Source organism: Propithecus coquereli, unplaced genomic scaffold (genome assembly GCF_000956105.1).
Source record: "Propithecus coquereli isolate 6110/MARCELLA unplaced genomic scaffold, Pcoq_1.0 Scaffold58, whole genome shotgun sequence".
Taxonomy (NCBI): Eukaryota; Metazoa; Chordata; class Mammalia; order Primates; family Indriidae; genus Propithecus; species Propithecus coquereli.
In genome coordinates, this window is record NW_012151729.1 from 2,666,777 (window position 1) to 2,689,791 (window position 23,015).

The window sequence follows — 23,015 nt, forward strand, 5'->3', positions numbered from 1 at the left end:
AATAAATGTCATTGGAACTTGAACTCAGATCCTTAGTCTTAAACTCCAGTCCTTTTCCGTCTTAACTCCCAGGACTTGGGGTGAGATCTTGTCGGTTTATGTATGGCTGATGACTTGAAGAGTTGAAATTGGCAGGGAAGGTGCCCACAGAATTTGGGAATGCAGATTCCAGGGCAGGGGCATGGTCACTGGCCTTGCCTGGGTAAGCCAGGCCATGCTTGCCTCCCCACAGCCGCCTCTCGCCTCTTTTACCTTGACTTGAAGCACAGGCAGAAACTGGGACATGAGCCCCAGGAGACCAGATCTCCATGGTCCCTCTGGGGGCATGGGGTGGGGGAGAGGTTGCAGAAGAGGGCTCAGGAGGGGAGCAACCATCGCAGCTGGGGGGGGGGTGAGTGGGCAGCCAGGGCCATCCTCCAGAATCCTGGGGTGTCCTCTGCACTTCTCCCCCAAGCTAGAGTGCTAGTGTGGTGGGCAAGGTGGTAGAAGAGCAGAGAGAGCAGGAGCAAAATAAGAAAGACAGAGGCAGAGGCAAAAAAAAGAATACGGAGGGGAACTGAGAGACAGTTACAGACTACAGTGATGCACAGAGAGAGCCATCCCAACAAATTAGCCATCGTTTCCCTGTAAACCTTAGAACCCAGCTGTTGCCAGGGCAACGGGGCAATACCTGTCTCTCCAGAGGAGATGAAGTTGCCAGGGTAACTGCATCCTGTCTTTCCTGGGGACCATCCCGGAATGCGGCACCCACTGGCAGTTACCATGGTAACTGCCTTTTTGCCCCACTTAATCCCATCCCGTCTGCTACAAGGGCCCCACAGTTGGAGGTGGGGGAGGTGGGAAGAGAGAAGATCACTTGTGGACTAAGTTTGTTCTCTTCCCCCTCCCCCACCCCCTCCCTTGGCCCATCACCCTGGGGGTGCTGTGTCCCTCGGCCCCCAGCCCACACAGGCCTGCGGTATTGTGTTCGGCAGGGCCAGGCATCCAGTCCGGGAGCAGGTTTTTGCAGTGGAAGGCAGGCAGGTGTTGGGGAGGCAGTTACCGGGGCAACGGGAACAGGGCGTTTCGGAGGTGGTTGCCATGGGGACCTGGATGCTGACGAAGGCTCGCGAGGCTGTGAGCAGCCACAGTGCCCTGCTCAGAAGCCCCGGGCTCGTCAGTCAAGCCGGTTCTCTGTTTGCACTCGACAGCACGGGCAGGCGAGTGGCCCCTAGTTCCAGGAGCAGAGCAGCAGTGCCTCAGTCCTGGTCCCCCAGCTCCGAGCCTCGCCTGCCCGCCCAGCACCAGGATGGCCACCATCACCTGCACCCGTTTCACAGAAGAGTACCAGCTCTTCGAGGAACTAGGAAAGTGAGTTGCGCCTCAGGGAGTCCTGGAGGGCGCAGGGGGCGTCGTTGTCTTGGCCAGGGGCATGTGCCTGCAGTGCTCTGGAGCATTCTTGTGCATACAGATGAAGGCAGGCTGCACGGGTTTGGGGACACTTGCATGCGCACAGAGTGCCCGGAGTCGGGTGTCGGCATGTTTATGGGTGCACAGATGTGCCAAGCCAACCAGGCCAGTGTGTATGTGTGTGTGTAGGGGTGAAAGGTTGACAGTGTATGCCAGTGCACGTATGGACACACACACACACACACACACACACACACACACACACACACACACACAAATACACACAGCCTGGTTGCACACAGATTCTTAGGAACTCGGAGTTAAAGGGGGATATTCCCAGTCAGCTGGGTCCAAAGCTGGAATCCCTCCTCCAGTTTTGCGTGAGGTTCCATCTGGCCTCCACTTAGCTACCTCTGTGACAGGGAATACACCAGCTCCCAGGTAGTCCTTCCTGACTTTAGACACCTGCAGCAATTGTGCCGAGTGGGCAACTTTTCCCTGTCAGTGCGTCTCCTCCCCCCTCCCCCTTCCCAGCTCCTGCCAGGAGTGAGAGCATCAGTACAGTAGGGGTTAATATCTGAGCGGCTGGTGAGGCTTCCTGGGTGTTGGGAGGAGGGGAGGGGCAATCCGGCAAGCTGGAGGGGGCACCGCTGTATCAGGGGCTGCTGGTACGAAGGTTGCAGCAGCTCTGGTCCTGTGGCAAAGTTGCCCAGCCCAGAGCTAATCATTTCCTGCCTTTGATGACTGCTATGGAAAGGAGGGTGGGAGGATGAGGAGAGATGGGAGAGCCTTGGGGTAGCCCAGGAGGCTGGGGAGTGTCAGGGAAGGGTTTCTGGAGGTCCCCAGCTAGGTCTGTGGAGGATTCTGGGGTGGATCAAGGGTTGGGTGCAGTTTGGAGGCAGAGTTTTCCCTGTGGGCAAAGGAGTGACAATGCCCTGGTGTGTTCCTGTTATAGCAGCAAGAGCGCAGGGGAGAGGGGCTCTGTAAGCAGGTGCGAGTTCTGAACGTGTGTGCACCAGTGTGCATTTGGAGGGGAGGCGATGTATATTGCTGTGTAAGGCCTTCTGAGGGAAATTGTGTTGTATAAGGACTGGCCCTGGGGTGCACTTGTGTGCACCAAGAGAGTGTGCAAATGTTTGTGCGTGTGCACCAGGAAGAGGTGCAAGTGTGCGCTGAAAGGGTGCATGGGTGTGAGTATCCAAGGAGTGCTGTTGGCTGGGTTGCATGGGAGCAAGGGTGTGGACATGCGTCACTGTGTGTGCACACGTATGTCAGGTTAGATCTGTCTGCACATCAGGAGGCACATGTGTGTGAGGCCTGGGGGTGTATAAGGATGCACTTGCGAGACGTGGATGCAGTGGTGTTCCTGTGAGGTCTGGACGTGTACATCTGTGTGAGGACCAGGGTCGTGCACACGGGAGGGGAGGGTGTACGTGTGTGTGTGTGTGTGTGTGAGGCCTGGGCTCACGGACTCGTGTGGGAGCATGGGTGTTGTAGGCATGTGTGAGCTCATGCCGGTGTCTGTATATGCGTGGGAGGTGGGTCTGTGCTGTGTACAAGTAGGCTGCCTGCACACACAGACACTGGCCATCCCGACACCTACAGGCACACTCCAGCTCCCTTGTGCACACGCAGCCACATGCAGATGTGTGTTCACTCTCGTCTGCAGACTTCCTGCCTTTCTGAGTGTGTTTTTGTGCTAGGGGTAGGGGCAGGGACAAAATGTTCAGGGCTGCTCTGGAGAACTGAGGCTGTCCGCCAGACTTGCGCAGGGCCCCCCGTCCAGCTGGTTTCCAGTGTCCACCTGGAACCCAAGAATTCCCTGATTCGCCAGGAGCTGCCTTGCAAGGAGCGACCACAGCTGGGTTCTGGCAGGACTGCGTCACAGAGTACAGTGAAATGGAGTTGAGATGTGACTCAAGTGCTCGAAGTGAAAATAAAAGTGATGGTTTGCCCCAGGAGGAGAGGGATACCACTAAGATTGGGTTTTGTGGGGGCAACTTGGCAGAGGGCTCCTTCGTGAGCCTTCACGAAGAATTTCAGAGGAAAGGGAGCCCTGGCGCGTGGCCATGGCAGGAGAACCGAGAGTGGCAGACGTGGCCAGGCCTTGTCTAATCAATTTCAGACCTCTTCCTTCCAGAACCATCAGTGCTCTTAACCTTTTTTTAGGTCACATATTCCTTCAGGAATCTGATGAAAGGCTAAATCTACATTCCCCAGAAAAATGTGCAAACCTACAAAATGCTGCATGCGGTATCGAGAGCTTGCAGGACATCAGGAAGTCCGTGCCTGGGCCTCAGGTTAAGGACGCTTGTGTCGGAGCAAAGGGGATGGGGTGGCCTGGCTCCACGCTTCTGCTGTCTGTGTAGAAAGGCCGGGGCATGTCACCGAGGAGGCTGGGGCTCCTGGTCTAGACAACAGCTTCGGTTGGAGCAGCCAGCAGGGCGGGGTTGGGGGGGCACAGGCTCCGTCCCTCATCACCCATAGCCCTGTGACATTGGGCAGGTGTCGGTTCCTCTTTCCCCCACCTGTAATCTGGAGAGAAAGAAGGGCCGTGAGGATTCGATGAGATGGTGCCTATGGAGACGCAGCCTCGAACCTGGCACACGGTGGGCCTCCAACGCAGGCTCGCTGCTGGGGCGACAGTTGTCCTCAAAGCCTGGCAGGGCTAAAGATAGGCGATGGGACCTGCTAGGTGTTTGCCTTTTGTCTGGAGTTTGCCCAGTGGGGGAGGGGGCTGGCCAAGCCCCGTCTTCCCTGGGCTGGCGGTGACGCAAGGGCTGCTCTGTGAGGAAGCAAGGAAGACACCTGCAGGGCCCATTCTTCAATCGATGACCCCCGGCCCCTGCCAGGTGGGACACTACAGTCGCCACCCAAAAGCCGAGCCCCCGTTCCAGAGCCCACTTCGATCACTAGCAGGGCGACTGGAAGCGGCAGCTGGGTTGGTCCTCAAACAGAACATGGGAGCCTATGGGCCTCCTGCTGTGGGGCCGTGGGCTGCCCACTGGAGAGGAAGGCCAGTGCCTGGGGAGGGCTTCCTGGCGTCCTGCCCATGGGGTCCGGCTCGGGACGGCAGGCCTTCGAGAAGCCCAGGCGGGGCTGGCTATGGATGCAGGAGGGGCTGCTCCTCTCCAGCCCTGGGGGCAGCCAACTGGGAGGCTGTGGCTGGAGTCAGGGCCCTGAGCAGGGCTTTCTGGAGCCCCTGATGCTACTGCACCGAAGGTCCCACCGAAGCCTATGAATTCAGATGAGGCGAGAACTTGATTCCAGGTCCCCTAGAAGGTTGGGGTGGGGCTGTCTCTTGGGACCCGGAGCTGAGCTCACTCCCTCCTCCTTGGCCCCCAGTCCTCCTCTGTCCCAGGGATGAGGGAAATGAAAGCCCAGACCCCAGGGGCCCAGAAGCTTGCTAGAGGCAGTGACATGAGCTCCAGAGGTCAGGGTGGGTTGGAGTGGCCAGGCCAGAGCTCCTGGTATGTCCAGTTTTCTCTGAAGACCAGAATCTCTGAGAAAGGCAGGGATGCTGGTAGTGGTGGGGGCCAGGGGGTGTGGAAGCACCAGGGGGCCCAGGAAAGGCATCAGGCTCAAGGAAGTGGAGAAGAAGCCTTCTCCAGCCCGTGGCATTGATCCCACCCCCAGGAGAGGTTGGCAAGGCAGAGAACTGCCCTGCAGCCTGTGTGATCACTGGGCTGTACAGAAACAGCCTCCGAAGGAGATTTTACTTGAGAGAGGGAGAAGGAGGGAGGGAGATTGGAGAGAGAGCTCAACCCACTCTTTCTCTCTAGAAACAGGGATCTGAAATTGACTCAAGGCAGTGTTGGGGTGGGGGGAGGGGTCGCAGGGGCTGCGCTTGGCCAGCAGGGTTGACACGGAGCAGAGGGCTGGCTTCTGAGTCCGGAGCCCCTTCTCACCTCCACGGCTTTGCATCGTGAACCGCGCTGGGCTAGGCTGACCCGCGGGTGCCAGTGTGGTCCAGAGGCCGCTCAGGGCCTGGGTCCCGGATGCTCAAGTGCTTCCCTGGAACCCAAGCTCGAACATCCGTAGAACGTGCTCAGCAGCCCCACCTTCCCCCGCAGAACTGATAGGAGCGTGGACAATGTCACGCTGGAGAGAGAGAGCACCTGGGCATCGGTGCACTACTCTGAGGCCTGGTGGTGTGTTTATTCCACCTCTAATACTCTCCCCTATCCACAGCACTCTGGGGCTGGCGACGCATTTCTCCCTCCATGAGCTCATCTCCGAGGGAGGGGCAGGGCTTACTCATCCGTCTTACAGACGAAGAGACTGTGGCTTAAGGAGGTGGAGGGACCTGCTCAGGGGTCTGTGTCCCTGTCTCCCACACCCAGCGTATGGGAGGAAGGTCACAGAGAGGGACCACTCCTGGCGCCGTGTCTGGGGAACATCCTCTCTCTTACCCACTAACGAGGGAAGAAAGCGGTGGCCCTGTGTGTTGGGGGAGGGATTCTGAGCTGTTGCTGATTTTCCAGTCGTGCTTCTGCCTCTAATTTACTGGGCCGCCCTGGCTGAATCACTTGTCCTTTGTGTCCTCAACTTTACCATCTGTAAAATGGGGGTCGTAATACCTCTGTAGATGCCAGAAATGCCCCAGTAGGGTGGCCACTCTCTCTGGAAGGCACACGTGGGAGATTGCGGACCCCCAGAACATCGGAATTGGAGGCACCATGCAGATTGTCTGCTCATTGCGTAGATGGTCCTCGCCTTGGCCTCTGGGAACCGACACCCAGAGAGAAGGGATTTGTCCAAGGCCACAGGGAGAGGCAGGGCCTAGGATAGCGGACCAAATGATGTGCAGGGGACAGAGGCCAAATGATGAAAAACTGGGGGGCAAGATCTCAAGGAGGGGATGGCAGGGACAGGGAAGGGGACAGGCTCTCTCTCCTCTAAGCCATCAGAGCGGCAGGCACGCACATGTTCTGGTGCATGCTGCAGCCCTCCGCCCCCACACAGCCGCCCCCACACAGGCTGAGACACACTGACACTCCACTGAGCCTCTCCCTGCCTCCCTCCCTCCCTCCACAAGCGCACAGTGACACTGCTGCCAGCACCCCTGCAGTCTGGGGCCATGGCCCTCTCCGTAGGGTGAGGGCAGAGCCTCGGGACGCAATGCCCACATCCTGTTGCTGAAGCATGCACACACACACAGACACGCACACACATCCATCCTCACGCAAGCTCACAGCAGCACACACCTGCGCATGGACACGCACATGCTGGCTGACGTGGCGTAGAGCACAAACAGGTCCACCTCCCAGGGCAGGGGTAGCAAGACGACTCTGGCTGGGCTTCTGGGCTCTCTCTTGCTCTCCGTCTGTCTCTGACCCTGTCTCTGTCTCTCTGTGCCCTTCTCTCCATCTCTTTAGTCTCACTCTGTCTGTCTCTCTCGCCCTGTTGCCGCGGTCCCCCTCTCCTTTGAGCTGCCCTGGCACTGTAGGAAGCCTCCCGCCTTAGGCAAGCCTGCTGCAGCCCAGCCTGCTGAGACCCAGCCCAGCACTCTAGGTCCTCGTGGGGCACCGCTGTCCACCACCGTGTCAGGTCGGACTCTAAGGCCAGTGGGACTTTCTATGCTGGAGAACGTCGAGGGCCTTGGTGTCTTGGAGTCACGTAGAAGGAGGACACCACTGTGATCCTTGCAACTATTCAACAGATATTTCCTGAGCACATTCTCTGTTCCCAGCCCTGGGCTGAGCCCAGCACGTGCCACATGCAAGACTTAGGTAGTCTCTGCCCTCGTGGGGCTCACAGTCTGGTGCAAAGCCAGCATTAATTAAACCACTTTGGAAATTACTATTTAAATGCAACTGGATAAAGGCTATGACCACAATCATGGAGCTATGAGCTGCAGAGAGACCTGAGCTAGTTGAGGTGAGGAAGGCTCTGTGAGGAGGTGAATTCAGGGAGCTAGAGGCTGAATTAACCAGAGGGAAGAGGGTAGAAGAGTGTTCCTGAGAGTGGGAACAGCTCAAAGGCTCTGAGATATGTATTTCAGTGGAGCATGTCAGCCCTGGGGGGACCTGAGGTCCCACCCCCAACTTCCAGATATGGAGTCCTAGAAAGAGGATTAAAAATCTATAGATTGGGCGGGCGCGGTGGCTCACGCCTGTAATCCTAGCTCTCTGGGAGGCCGAGGCGGGCGGATTGTTTGAGCTCAGGAGTTCGAAACCAGCCTGAGCAAGAGCAAGACCCCGTCTCTACTAAAGATAGAAAGAAATTAATTGGACAACTAAAAATATATAGAAAAAATTAGTCGGGCATGGTGGCGCATGCCTGTAGTCCCAGCTACTCGGGAGGCTGAGGCAAGAGGATCGCTTGAGTCCAGGAGTTTGAGGTTGCTGTGAGCTAGGCTGACGCCACGGCACTCTAGCCCGGGCAACACAGTGAGACTCTGTCTCAAAAAAAAAAAAAAAAAAAAAATCTATAGATTGTCTGGAAGAGGGGGGCCTGGCAAGGTGGTGAGGGTCTGGAAGCCATATCAAGTGACAGAACACTGAGGAACTGGGGAACTTTGGCAGGGAGAACAGAATTTTTGGGGCTCTGTCCTCTCCCCTCTTGTCTGCAGATTTGTGCCTCGGCCCAAGAGGCCCCGGCGGCAGAGCCATGGAATGTGTAGAATAAGAGAGGAGAGGTGGCTTTCAGCTCAACATAAGGAAGACCTTCCTTCCTTCCTTCCTTCCTTCCTTCCTTCCTTCCTTCCTTCCTTCTTCCCTCCCTTTCTCCCTCCCTCCTTCCTTTCTTACTGACCGTGAAAGGTATCACCAGGAAGAGCTATCTAAGGGCCAGAACTGCTCCTCCATCCTGCAGGCGGGTGCAGCCGCAGGAGCCGGTGCTCGGCTAGCAGACCTGTGCGCACTCACACCCCTCGTCCCGCCCTTTATCCCTCCTGTGCTCTTCTAGGGAGATGCTTTGCTGCAAGAATGAGGTGGGAGACAGCTTAGGGCCAGGATACCTTCAGTTCTATCCAGGATACCTGAGCAAGGGGTGCTCTGTTGTTTTACAGAGAGGGAGCTAAGGCCCAGAGAGGGCAGGGGATTTGCTCGTGGTCACACAGTCAGTGACGCAGGAGAATTGGGCACTCCAGCCTCTCTCCACCCCAGTGCTTGGCTGCCTTACACCTTAGGGCCTCTCTCTTACACTGGGACCTCTGAAAGCCTGTGCGGCGTGCACTGTGGACAGGCCAGGGGCTGGGGAGAAAGTAACACCACGGTGTCTCCCCTGCTCTGCTGTGCCCTGGCCCTGCCTCTAGGCACTGTGAATATTTTTCTGTATTTCTTCTTGTAACCCATTCAAGAAAACCCATGCGCAGCCAAAACAAGGAACATGTTGGAACTTCTGTTGGTTCAATGTTCCCTGCAGCAAATAGAATCTTCCGGTTCCAAGGCCTTCTGTGTCCCCCATGAAACTTCTGCTGGGTTGGCGTTTGGGGGGTGGGGCAGTGCGGGACAGCTCGAAGACACCGCGTCCCCGCAGCATCTTTGGAGTCTGGGAGTGGGCGGCTGCAGCCCGGCAGGTGGGAGGAGGGGAGAGGTGTGGTTTCAGCAAGAGGTCCTCGGATTTTCTAGCTGTGGAATGTGGTAGCTTCTGGAGCTCTGCTCACAGAGCTGCTTCAGGAAGCCACGAAGCAGCAGGGAGTGGAGGGGGACATCAAGCCACGGGGATCCTAAGCGACCAGCGCCATCTCCTCTGGTCTGTTTGCCATTAGGAGACTTGCGTGGCTGGGTTTTGTTGGTTTACTATTAAGAAAGGATACTACTGCTTACATGGGAAATAAAGAAAACGGAAGAAAGAGAGGGCTTGAAAATTACTTATCAGCAGATTTCACAGATGGGCAAGCTGAAGCCCCAGGACGGAAAGGGTCTTGCCGAAGGGACGCAGAGGTGGGCGTTGTAGAAACACCTCGTGCAGGGTTTTCCTTTTGTTTCTGAATGCATCTGACCCCAGCTTTTTAACTGTTTTGGGAATTAGGAGCCCTCAGAGAACGTCACATAAGCTGCGGGCACTGTCCCCCACTGAAATGCATACGCAGTCCACTATCATTTCCCACAGATATTTCCCCTACCCTGAAGCCCAGCTGTGGACCCCAAGTTAGAGCCCCCTCCGATCTGAGAGTATCCGGTATTGGAAAAGCAATGGACAGTCAGTCAACAGTCCTGGGTTCAAGGTCTTGACCTCATTTTCTTCATCTGTGGAATGGGAGGGGACAGATGTCGGTATTAAGATATTGTTGGGTATTCCAGCTTCCGAATGCCCTCCTTCTAGCCCAACAGGTGGCGCTGCGTCTGTGGCCACGTCCAGCTCTTTCCCTCCCCCATCTAACCCTGTATGTTCTGGGTTCCACGTCCTGGGTGGTCCCATCAGCTGGCCTGAGCAATGCGTTACTGACCAGCAAGAGGCCTTGGACGTTCATCCTCTCACGGGTGGCAGGTCTGTCGGCATTTGACCACGAGCTTTCTGAAATCACTCGCAGCTCATCTCTGAGCGGTAGAATGCTTAAGTACCTTAACTGACAGTGGGGATATTTTGGGGAAGAGACTGGGCTTTGATGATGAGGTGCCTGCCATGTAGCATCCAGGCAAGATGATGAGTAGCTAAAAATATGGGACTAGAATTCTGAAGACAAGAGGGGGCTACGGATGTAGATTTCCATGTTGAGTGCTGGTCAGTGGCTTTAACCTTTGGGGTGTCAGGGACTCCTTTGTGAAACCGACGGAGGACACACAGCCTTTGCCAGAACGACGTGCAGGCACAGAATCATGTTCGTGAAATTTTAAGTGGGTTCGTGAGCGCCCAGATTCTCCCCAGAGGTCACAGCTGATGGCCCCTGGCAGAGGAGACGGAGGGGAAGTGGTAAGAGGATGGACGGAGGGCGGATGGGGGCAGACGGGGAGCAGCAGAGACGGGGCTGTGCAGGCACCGTCAGTAACCCCCCAACCAAAGGACGGGCGAGCCCCCCGCTGCGGCCGGCGGTGGGGGGAGGCCAGACGCCACCTGGGCTGGGGCAGGCTGGGCACGTTAGGCCCAAGAGGGGCTGCAAGAGGTCGTGGGGGGTGGGGGAGGAATCAGGTGGGCGAGCCTGGCACAGGCCTTTCTTCCATGGGGCGCCGGGGGCGGCAGCCAGATTGTGGTGGGTTCATGGAGTGTGGGAGGTGGGAAGAGGAGGCGGCGGATGTCGGACATTTGTTCTGGAAGTTTGGCAGCAAAGAGGAAGGGAGGAAGGAAGCAGCCCAGGCTGCTGGGTCGGGAGAAAGGTTCTTGGTTCTTTTGTTTTATTTTGGGGGGGAGGCTGTTTATTTCCCCAGAATGAGGGAGACCTGGGTGTGCTTGAGGAAGCAGCCAATGAAGGGAAGAGCCTAGAGGCTGCAAGACAGTCAGACCCCCGGGGTCCCGAGTAGAGGGAGAGTTTGGTGAGAGGGCTGTCCCCAGACGGCCCGATGGATGAACAGTGCTCCTGTCTGCTGAGACCCGCAGGCGTGGCCCGGGCTCTGAGCGGCTCGGGTGGAGCTGGAGAGGTTTCTTTTAGAAGGGTTTGACAGCAACCAGTCTTGGGGAGCAAGGACCACTCACGAATGGCCCCAGGAGGGAGTAGGGTTGGGGCTCCAAATCCCTACTTGTCAAGTGGGGAAACTGAGGCCCAGAAGGACAAGCGAGCTGGCAGCCAAGCTGGGTGAGGACTCAGGTCTGCTGGCTCCCCACCTACTGCTCCTGGGGCTGCACTTGGCCGCCATGTCAACATTTCAGGGTGTTCTAGGCCAGAGAGGGTGGTGGGTCCCCTGTGGGCTGGCAGCAAGCCACGCCCCGGACACCAGAAAGCCAGGCAGCCAGAAAGCAATTTCCCGGGGTGAATCTTGCTTTTCACAGCCCATTAGCATGTTCCCACATTCCCAGCCACGTGGACCCACTGTGGCTGTGCCCCCTCCGCCTGTCTGCCGAGTGCTGGGCGGGGCCGCCTGCCTGCTCACTCTCCTGCCCTGGCCAGGCCACTCAGCCCCCGGGGAGCAGCCCCTTCCCTCCTCCCGTGGCCCCTCACACCCCCTCCCTGGTTTGCTTCCTCCCTGAGCTTAGCAAACAAGGTCCACTTTGTTTCTGATGATGCCAGCTGTTCTCATCCCTTTGTGAATAACGATGTCTATACAAGGCGTTATTTCTTGAGCATTTACTATACCCCGGGGACTGCCAAATGCATCGCCTACCTTATTATCTCACTGAATCCTTGAAACAACTGCATAGGGTGGGTACAATTATTACTGTCCACATTTTATGGGGGAGGAAACAGGCTCACTGAGGTGAAGGAACGTGCTAGTAAGTAGCTGAACCGCAGTGTGAACTCTGGTTGGTCGGATCCAAGGGTGCCTGCTCTAATTTTCAGAGAATCGCACTATCCAACATGGTACTCACTAGCCACATATAGCTATTTAAATGAAATAAATTTGAAAATTCAGTTCTCAGACCCACTGACGACATTTCAAGTGCTCTGTAGCCGTATGTGGCTAGTGGCTGCCATGTTGGACAACTCAGGCTATTTCCGTCATCACAGAAAGTTCTACCGGACAGCACTGGTATCAAACGTTAAAGCTGGAAAGGCCACTGCGTTACTTAGCCTCATCCCTACCCCAGCCTCCATGCTGCAGATGAAGAAACTGAGGCCCGCGTTGGGGCCAATTCCTGCCCAAGGCCTCCCAACAAGGCCGAGACCCTGAGTTCCTCCAGTGTCTGCATGTCTGTCTCTCACACTCACCGCCTCCCTGCCCACGTTCTGTGACCCTCTCACATGCATACATACTTCACACGTGTGCCTTGTCACACCTAGGGCCTCACAGCATCATACGCGCAAGGGCTAGACCGGGTTGCTGATACACTCCTATGGCCAGACACCCACCCTTGCTCCTAGGAACACTGCCCCACCCCTAGGAACCCGGGAATGCCCCCCTCACCCCTTTGCACCCAGATACACTCCCCGCACCTCTCCCGCGGTGCACCCGGGAGCACTTTGACAGGCAGTCCCAGGACCGCCACCAGCATCCCCCCCACTCCCACCCTGCAGACGGGGCCCTCACACCCGGGCCTCGTCCCTTCCTCTTGGGACCCCAGGCCACACCCTCCCACCGCTGCCCTCCCTTCCTTGGCCTCCTAGCTTCTTCCACCCTGTCCTGTTCCCAAGCTCCTGCCCACTCACCCACCTGCTGGCTGGCTGCTCAGGGGCATGGGAGGAGAGGGCTGGTGGGCTATGGCCATGCGTTCTTGAGGGACAAGAATACAGAAGCAGGCCTTTTTTAACCTAAAGATTTTATAAAGGAGGTTAGGGCTGCCGATTCTCTGGCCTCACTCTCATTTTTGCTAGGACTCGTCTCTGATCTCCACTGCCGTGGCAGGCAGGGGTGAGCCTTTGTACTCGTGCGTGGAGACCTGAGGCCGTGTAGGTGGGAAGAGGGGGTCCCTGGCCCTTCCACCCTTCTTCTATCCTCACCAAGTCCTATGTGCTTGGCCCTGTGCCAAGTGCTCCGCACCAGTTACCTAATCTCCCCAACACACCCAGGAGGTAGATGCTATTATTGCCCTCTTATGGGAAGAGACAGAGAGGAGATGTGCCAAGTTCAATGTCACACAGTCGGGGGGAACTAGGATGGGGCCACAGGTCTTTGTGCCCCCAGAGCAGCCCCTGCTCTTGAGAACTGCTCTCCTGCCTGTAGTGGGGTCAGAGGAAAAAGTGCAGGTGACCTGGATTCTCTTCACGGCTTCTCCAGGAATATGCCCGCTCGCACGTGGCCCCAGCTTCCCGATCTGTCCGGTGGCGGATCATAAATCCGACTGCGCGGTTGCTGCGCGGGTCAGGAAGGAGCTTAGCGGCAAATGGGCATTGGAATGGAGGATGCCTTCTGGGCGCGTGAGGGGCTGGAGCCCTCTGGATCGGTGGCTCCGAACTGGGTTTGAGAAACTCCTCCCTTTGAGCACATGATAAAAGCTGTGCATCTTTGCCCCAGAAAAAACAATGCACGTAATCAGATGCACAGGATGTCCTTCAGTGGGTTCCGGGCCTGCGCTGCCCCACCGTGAACCCCTGCTTAGGGGCCTCTGATTTTACACGAAAGCTTGATGCTGCTCTGAGGATGAAGTTCAGCAAGTGTGGCTTTTCTTGCTTTATAGCTGTGGCTCTTAGGGCCTCGGTTCCTTAGGCCAGAGCCCAGCTTCATGGGCCTGTTGAGCCTCCCTGCATGTGTGGACCCCATCGGTGCTGATTTCCAGGGGAGGCAGGATACGTAGCAGGACTTCCCCAGAAGGCAGAAGGGCAGTGCCCAGATGGCTGGGAAAGAACGACCTGGAGAGGGAATTAAAATGAAATTAGAGGCCGGGTGTGGTGGCTCACGCCTGTAATCCTGGCACTCTGGGAGGCCGAGATGGGAGGATCGCTCGAGGTCAGGAGTTCCAGACCAGCCTGAGCAAGAGTGAGACCCCGTCTCTACTAAAAATAGAAAGAAATGAGCTGGACAACTAAAAATATATATAAAAATTAGCCGGACATGGTGGCGCTTGCCTGTAGTACCAGCTACTCGGGAGGCTGAGGCAGGAGGATTGCCTGAGCCCAGGAGTTTGAGGTTGCTGTGAGCTAGGCTGATGCCACGGCACTCTAGCCCGGGCAACAGAGCAAGACTCTGTCTCAAAAAAAAAAAAAAAAATGAAATTAGATTCCCTAGGCCCACCCAGCGCTTCCGATGCAGTAGGTCTAGGTGGGGCCTTGCAGTCTGTATTTTCAAAAGTTTCCCCAGGGGACTCTACAGCAGCCGGCTCGAGAACTACTAATCTAAGGTCTTTACCTAGAATGGAATTTTCTCTAATGGAGAAATTTTATATCACTTCTTCCCTCCCTCTCTCCCTCCATCCTTCCATCCCTCCGTCCCTTCGTGGATCTCTGCATCCCTTCGTCCACCCATCCACCCTGCACATAGTACTTGCACTCTAGCTCCGGACAAGCACGCTGGATGCTGGGGAGCAAGACAAGCCCCAGCCGCTGCACCCCGGGGCTTACAGCCTTTCCCCTTCCCTGTCCTCCTCTCCCTGGAGTGCTCGGAATCTTTCCCAGATGTGGCCACTGGACGTGCTTTCTCCCACAGGGCTTTAGAGAATCATGACTCCAGCTGGGCAGGGACCTAAAGGTCTTCGGGTCCATCTGCCTGCCTGAGAGACTGGCCGTCCCCTACTTTCCTCAGATGCCTGTTCCTGCTCCTAACACCCCTGACTCATTTCAGTTCCTCTCACTTTTGCTTAAATCTACCTCCTGTTCCTGCAAATAACACTAAGAGAGGCCCTATTGGCACCAGACACTGAGTACCCGGGCACTGGGGGCGTAGAGAAGAAAGTAAGGGTCTTGGCCCCAGGAACTCACTGTCAGGGTGGGAGTGACAGACAGGTAGGCCAGCAGCCACCACCCTGGGCTACACGTGGAGGGGTAGGATTGTGATATCATGATGTAATAAGAAATATATATTTGGTCTTCATCCCTGGTTTTTGGCACAGATCTCCTAAAACCCTTGTAATTTCCTAAGTGATAGGGGTGCTAATAGCATCTTTTGTTCTAATATTTGGTCTTTGAACTCATTTCCTGACACCAAGCTCCTAACTCCCTTGGAGTATTTTTTTGTCCTAATGTGGCAACTTTTGGTGGTCTCCTGTGTGGGTGCTGGTCACCAGAAAGACAAAACCATGATCAAAAGCTTGAAACCTTCAGCCCTGTCCTCCATCCTCTGGGAGGGGCGAAGGGTTGGGGGTTGAGTTAATAGTCAATCGTGCCTGCGTAATGAAGCCTCCGTAAAGATCCCTAAAGTACAGGACCCGGAGAGCTTCCAGGCTGGTGAACATACGCACGTGCCAGGAGGGTGGTGCACCCCAACTCCACGGGGACAAAAGCCCCTGTGCTCAGGACCCTTCCAGACCCTGCCCCACACACCTATTCCTCTGGCTGTTCGACTGTACCCTTTATCACAGCCTTGATTGTACAAAAACTGGTAAATGTAAGTGTTTTCCTGCGTTCTGTGAGCCACCATAGAAAATTATTCAACCTGAGGAGGGGGTTGTGGGAACCCCGGGTCGCTAGACAAGTTGGAGAGAATTGTGGGTAACCTGGGGACCCACCATTTGTGATTGGCATCCGAGGTAGGGGGACAGTCTTGTGGGACTTAGCTCTCAGCCTGTGGGGTCTGCACGAACTCTAGTAGTGTCATAATTGCATGGTAGGACACTGAATTGTTGTTCAGAGAGTGGGAGAATTGGCTGGTATGGAAAATACCTCCTCATATTTGGCGGTCACAAGTGTTGTGGGAATGATGAAAGAAAAGTGCGTTTTTCCTACGCAGGGTTCCTCTGGGAGCACAGAAGAGGGGCCTCATAGCAGGGGAGGTGTCTCAGGGAAGGTGACTGGAGGCTTGTTGCTTTCTTCCTGCGAAAGCCAGGCGGGCGGCACACCCAGGGAGGATCCATTGTTGAGCGAGGCCCTCCATCTGCCCATGAATTCTGGCCTCTCCGGCTTTCCTACAAGGTCGTATTTCCTGATCTCTGGTCTTCCTCATCCTTCTTCGCAGTTTCCCAGGCAGGAAGCCAGTGATTCCGTGCTCAGGAGAGCAGGCATCTGTGCCAGCCTGCAGGCCTCTCGGTGCCTGCCAGCGTCCTCCCCTGCCCGTCAGCCTCATCTGTGTGGCTTGGACCTGCCCACAAGCTTAGGGTAGGGGATCAAAGTTTGGAGGATGTGACAGGTGGGACCATGTCAAGAACCTGGGCACGGCCCAGTGTGCCTGGGCGCGGGAGGCTCACTTGGCGTGGAAATCAAGCACCCAGGAGTGCTGAGGTCTGGATGTGGCTGTGCCTGGAACTTGCTCTGTGACCTTGAGCACCGTACGCTGAGCTGCACGGAGCTCCGGACTTGAGGAAGCAGAATCTGCCTTTTGACAAGGTGCCTGCAGGATCGGTGTGGACATTTAAGTTTGGGATCCTGCCCAGGAGACTCTCCTCTTGCCATTAGCGTGTGGCTAGGACGGCAACGGTGGTGACCGTGGTCGCTGTCAGACCCCTAGGAGCCTCCTCTGTGATCCCCAAGGGGTTGGACTCCATGGCCTTTGTGGCAAAGCGTGCAAAGTGGCACCTAGCCTCTGGATCTCGCCCTCAGACTGGTTCCGTTTGGACCGATACCATGCTCAGATTCTTTTGGAATAACATGCCAGTATTTAAAAATTGGGAAATTTCTCATCAATATCTAGACTTCCAGTTTTCCCTGAAAAATCAAATGTCACGGGAAATGAACCACGTTCCACGTGGCAACAATTAGTTTCTCCCTGAGAGCTTAGAAACGTTTAGCCCTTGCCCCAAGTTCTCTTCTCATCACGAACACTTTGAGGATAAAATCCCAAGAGCCTCTTAAAACCTGAAAAGATGCTCAGCCTCATTTTTAATATGACAATTACCAATTAAATCGACACTGAGTTGCCATTTTCCACCTGTCTCAGCAGCAAATGTAAAAATGTTTGATAACATACCATGTCGACAAGGGCAAAGGAAACGGGTCCCCTCGCATGCTGGTGGGAAAGTAAGTTGGTGCAATCTCTAAGAGGGACAATCTCTCATTATCTGTCAGAGTTGCCAGACAACACCTACCCCTTGATCAAACAACACCAATTCTAGAAGTTTATCTCACATGCGCCCACATGGGAAGTGTAATTCTAATGCACACATACAAGGTTAGTCATTGTGGCGGTGCTTGTACTAGTTACAGATTGGATCCACCCTAATTGCCCCCAGTGGGGACTGGCTGGGTAAAGATAGGACAGCCACACCACCGCATGCTACATAACGAGGAGCTCTCCGTGTTGTGACAGGGAAGGAGCAGCTCCGCAGTATATTATTTGCTGCAAAAGGGAGGGCGCAGAACAGCACGCAAGGTCCAGTACCGTTTGTGCAGAAAGAGACTCAAGGACCCGGTTAACAGTGGTCATCTCTGGGAAGGGGACCTTGGAGGCTGGGGCACAGGGACAGGAGGGAGTCGTTTGCATCTTTTGAACTTTGAACAATGTCAATGTATTACCTACTCAGAGAATAAAAACGAAAAAACTTTCAGAGACCTAGATTCTGTGGTTCCAACACCACATGATTCTGTTTTAGGACTCGGTGGGCCTAACTTTGATGACTCTGGAAGGCGCATCTCACGTGAGGCCAGCTGCTGATAATCCTCTTCTGGGTCCATCTTCCGGGTCTCTTTGGCCCCGCTCTGTCCCTGAGTCGGGCCGCAGCAGCCCGCGTGAGCTTGAGTGGCTCTGATGGGGGGCTCCCTCCTAGCGTGGTGCAGCTGCACGAACTCCAGCATCTCCTAGCGACTCGGCCCTTGGGCCTCTCTCACTTTCTCTGCCTTCTTTGTCCTCCTAGGGGCGCCTTCTCGGTGGTGCGCAGGTGTGTGAAGGTGCTGGCCGGCCAGGAGTATGCTGCCAAGATCATCAACACCAAGAAGCTCTCAGCCAGAGGTAGGTGCCTGCCCTCTGTGCTGCCCGCCCTCGGGCGCTCTCCTTGCCTTCAGCCCTCCTGCTACTGCTTGGCTTAGAGTCAGGCCCCGGGCCTGTGCCGCTGGGTAATGCTGATGGGCTCTGCTTCCTGAGGGTGTCATGAGCAGAAACTCTTTCTCAGGGAATCAAGGCTGGAGGCCACAGCCTTTCCCAGACAGGCCGAGCTCTCTGCCTCCACAGGTGAAGGCTGAGGCACCAGATGGGACCTCCTTTCCCTGCTCTCCTGCTACCCCTTCATCTCTGCCCTCCAGACCTCCGGTCTTGCCATCCGCTCTGCCTGAATGCCCCAGCCTGGCTCCTCGCGCCGATGGCTATTTGTCAGCCTTCAGGTCTTGTCTCAAAGTCACATCCTTTGAGAGGCTTCCCTGACCCCGTAAATCTGAGGGGCCTCCCCCATTTTCTCTCTGTCATTACTGTTTCTTTCCCTCGTGGCTTTCCCTGGCCTAGACTCATCCTGTCTACTGGCTACTTCCTTGTTTAACATCCGTCTCCCTTTGGACCGTAAGCTCCCAGAGCAGGGGCTGCTCTAGGCCCAGCACCTAGGACAGCTCCTGGCGTCCGGTGAACTCCAGGTGTGCTGGCTTCAACCACACCAGCGCGCTCTCTGGTCCCTAAATAGTAGGTCTGGGGTGTGACCTAGGTTTTGGAAAAGATGCCCAGGTAGTTCAAATCGGCACACAGGTTTGGGAACCACTGCCCTAGGAGCTCAGAAATGGTCCTAGACCAGGGCATCCGCGTCACGGGAGCCTGTTGGAAATGCAGCCTGAGCCCCGCCACAGACCGGAAGGCTCTGCATCTGCATGTTAATAAGATGCCTGGGTGATTTATATGGACATTAAGGCTTCGGAAGCCCTCCCAGGAGATGTGCTTCTTGCCATTAGCCTGTGTTTAGGACAGCAATGGTGGTGACCACGGCCAATGTGTGGGAGAGTGTTATTGTCAAAGACCCTGATCCCCACCCCGACTGAAACAGTGCGTAAGCTTCCCTGGGCACTGCCTGGTGGTGGAGGGAAGCCCACTGGGTGAGGTGGGTGCAGGCGTGGGCCATGTAGCCTCTGGCTTGCGTGGCATGGGGGATGTTATCGAGGGGCAGGCAGAGTGTCCAGGTGTTTGACAGGCTGCAGCTGTGTCTGGGCCAGGCCTGGCAGGTGTGGGTTCACGGAGGTCCTGTGCAGCGGCTGGTACATGTTCACGCTGTTCCCCCGCAGGCCTCCCCGCAGGCCCTGTGTTGGACTGCGTGTTGCTGCCTTTCATCTCTGCTCCGTGTTGCTGGGAGCTCAGCACCTTCTTCTAGTTACCAACCTCCCCCCATGTCTTGCAGGGAAAAGAGGCTGGGCAGAGGGGCAGAAGGGATGGCTGGGGGGTACAGTAGGGGTCTCTGAAGGCCCAGGGCACTCCCGTGGCACACTGTCAGTGTGAAAAGGCCGGACCTGTGGAAGGTCCAGAGCCAGGGCAGGAAGGCTGGCAGGAGTGTTGCATCCTGCCCGGGGGCCTGGATCCGTCTTGTTCTTGCTGTGTGACTAGTGGCAATCTGGTAACCTCTCTGAGCTTTGTATCTCTAGCGATTAAGCGAGATGTCCCAATCCCTGAGATACAGCTGGACAGGACTAGAGTCATGACTTGGGGGTGATGGGTTGAGGTTGCCCCAAGGGGAGGGCGGGTCAGAACCGAGGTCCTCCCTGGAGGCTGGGATCTCAGGCTAGTTCAGCACACCCTCGGGGCACATGCACGCACGCAAGCTCACGCACAGACCGGAAGAGACAGATGTGTGTGGGGAAGTGCAAGGGCCATTGCTCCTCTTTTGGGAGGTGACCAAGCATCCCTGGGACAGTGTAGACCCTGGGATATGCCAGGCTGTAACCACCCAAGCCCCCTTTCTTTGGCAATTCGTTGAGCCTTTGACTTCCTGGAAGGAAGTTGGCCCAGTCCTAGGTGAGTGTGGAGGGTTGGGGTGGGGAGATTATCAGGGAACCTTCCTGAAAAGTCTGCCAACTGCCAGCTGCTTTTCTCCCTAGCAGGAGAGGAGGAGCAGAGCTGCTTTTAGCAGGATTCTTTGTTTGCCACTCATGGTGCCTTGGGGGCGGGGGGAGGGGGGTTAATGCTGAATATTTGGCAACACACTCTAACCGTCTCCTGCTGGCACTCCTGGGTGACTTCCCGGCAGCTCCCAGCAGGGGCTGCGCCCACCCGGGGCCTCTGTCCACCCTCCCAGGGAGCGGTGGCTTCCCTTTGCCCACCCTGCGCAGCCTCCTCTAGCAAGAGGTTCCAAACCCAGGAGATATTTTTTTCTATATTTTTAAACCAGTCTTTTAAAAAAGCTCATAGTATAAACAATTTAAAGAAACCATAAAGAAATGAAACAAAAAGTTAACATTTTGCCTGTCCCAATCCCTGCCAAATCCCCTCAGGAGCTTTTTTAAAAAATGCAGCTGCCTGGGTTCCAGCCCCGAGGGTTGGATTCGGTAGGCGAGGCCCCAGCGCCCGCGATCCTGTCGTCAGAGGCAATAGCTAACACGGGTTGGGCTCACTCCCGCCAGGGCACACAGGGGTAACATTTGGGGCACACTGGGCACACCACCGGTACAGCCAGCCAGAGGCCATTGCCTGGGGACTGTGACCTCCGCAAGCCCCACTGTCCACTCAGGCATGGGAGGGGTCACTTTCCCAGTTCCCCAGCGGCCAGTCTCAGCCAGCATAGCTCAACCAGCCTGCACCTGAGCTGCATTCAGGTCCCTGCGAGGAAGCCTCTGAAGGGACAGTAAGACACATGGTTCCCATCTCCCCCATCCCCTTCTCCGCCCCTGCCAGGTACTCTTGGTCCCAGGATTATTTCTCCGACCTCTCAGGATCTGGAGCCCTGCCGATGGCCCGTGCTGGGAGGGGGCACTTCCTGTTCCCAGACTTGAGGTCTCTTCTCTCCCCTGGCTCCCGTGCCTCCTGCTGGAATCCTGTGCCCACCCGCCTGCTGGAGCCCACCCCCTCCGGAGGCAGAGCCCTGCAGTGTGCCTGAGTGCACTTCCTGCTGGGCGCTGCGCTGTCCTGCAGGGACTGTCTGGCTCCAGGGACCTTGCCCCAGAGTGTCCACCCACCCCTGCCTGCTGAGCTCTGGGCAGGGCTGTGCCCCTGACCCCAACACCCTGGAGGTGACCCAACCGTCCATGGGGGAGGGAGAAGATGTCATCGTGGGCATTAGGATAACCCTCCCAGGTGCCCAGACAAGAGGCTGGAGTCTTCTGTGTTCCCTCAGACCTCTCAACATGCGCAACTCTGCTGAGCTGGACGGATCGATTCAGCAATTAATTAATTATTAGGATGGGAAGCAATAGAGTATAGTAATTATACACATAGACTGAAATCCCAGCTCTGCTACTTGTTCGCTCAGGGGCCTGGGACAAGCTGCTTAGCAGCTCTACGCCAGGCGCTGGGGACGTGGCAGTGACCAATAGACAAGATCTTGCTCTCGTTGTGCCTGTTTTCTAGGGAGTGACACTGAAAAGAACATGAAACATGAAAATCAGGTGGGTAGTTTTAGGTGTTGACAAGTGCAATAAAGAAAACAAGACAGTGTAAGGGGGAAGCGGTGAGGCGGGAGGGATATGCTTAGAAAAGGCAGCCAGGGAAGCTCCCCCAGGAGGTGACATGCTGGAACTGGCCTGATGAGGAGGGGCAGCCGTAAGAAGACCAGGGGAAAAGCGTTCTGGGTAGAGGGCACAGCAAGTGCAAAGGCCCTGTGGTGGGTAGGAGCTGCCATGCCTGAGGCCAGAGAGGAGGCCAGTGTGGCTGGAGCTTCATGGCTGAGGTGAGACAGGACCCAGCATGGGCTTGCTGGCTGTAGCAAGGAGTCTGGGTCGTATCATAAGCACACTGGGAAGCTGTTGGAGAGTGAGAAGCCAGGAAGTGATAAGATTTAATTTACATCTTAAAATCAACTCCTCAGCTGCATGGACAATTGGGGGAATGTGGGGACATAGTCCCAGAGTTGGGGCCTCGGAGCTCTGAGTTCTAATAAGGCTCAGCCAACCCGACTAGTGATTTTGATGGAGGGACTGCTCTTTCATCATCGGGCCTCAGTTTCCCCATCTACATAACAGAGCCAGGCGGCAGAGGTCAAAAGAAACTTGGTCCCTGTGTGTCATGAGGTTCTCTGTGTATGAGAAAACGGGAACATTGCAAACAGAGTTAACAGAAATTATTGTACACTGTATATGTTTACAGTCAACAAATTAATACTTTTCACAGTGAAAGTTACAACAGAGTGTAATCGAGCTATGTACAAGATGATGAAAAGATTTACAAAGACAGTTCCTAGCGTTTCCAGCAGTGAGGCCTGGTAACCTGACACAAGCTTAAAGTGCGATCAACGCGTTCTTTTTTCAGTCCTGTCGGTGTACTCTGTTCCTGGGTAACTTCACAGGGAGAAAACAGCAAAATTCTGGATTTGGGCCCCTGGGCCCTGGAAAGTGTAGCCTAGGCCAGGAGGCCCCTTCCCCCTCTGACAGGGCTGACTTTGACCTGCCCGGGTTCTGGTTCTTCTGGGGGTGGGGGGTGGAGGTGGGGGGGCCAGCCTTTCCTACTGAGGGCTAGCCAGGCCAGTCCTCCCCTGCCCTGGAGGATATGGAGGAGGGGACTCAAAGGAATGCTCCCCACCCAGCCCCACTTCCCCTCCCTAGCTCCCAGCCAGCCTTCAGCCGGGGAGTTGAGCCTATGGAAACAGAATTGGACTTCATTGCTTCGCTTATGGAAAAGCCGCCTTCCAGTATTGATCTTGGCTTCTGCAGCCCTTAGAGGACAGCCAGTGATTGCTCCAGTGGAGGGCGCAGGGGAAAGTGGAACTGGGTGCTCGGAGGCAAAGGTTGGGACTTTCTCCGTCCTCATTCCCCTCGAGGGACCATTCAGAGACCAGGCTCCTAGTCCTGGCTCACCTCTGAGTGTCCACATGGGTTCCCGTCCGCAGGCCTTGATGTTCCCATCCGGGAACTGGGCGCAGGCGGAGGTGGAGGTTATGAGCCGGGCCGTGGAGAACAGTACAGCACAGGCTTTAAAGCCCTGCTCTGGAGTCTGACCGCCTGGGTACAAGGC

General features: G+C 56.0%; 1 protein-coding gene across 1 annotated transcript in view; it reads left to right on the plus strand.

The window, feature by feature from the left end:
• Positions 1-625: 625 nt before the first annotated feature.
• CAMK2A (calcium/calmodulin-dependent protein kinase II alpha) overlaps positions 626-23,015 on the plus strand; it is a 61,990-nt gene continuing 39,600 nt past the window's right edge. Inside the window, exons 1-2 of the mRNA XM_012658227.1 lie at positions 626-1,350; positions 17,803-17,897. Of these exons, the coding sequence (XP_012513681.1) occupies positions 1,289-1,350; positions 17,803-17,897 (157 nt within the window). The 5' untranslated portion in view covers positions 626-1,288. The remainder of the gene's footprint in view (positions 1,351-17,802; positions 17,898-23,015) is intronic.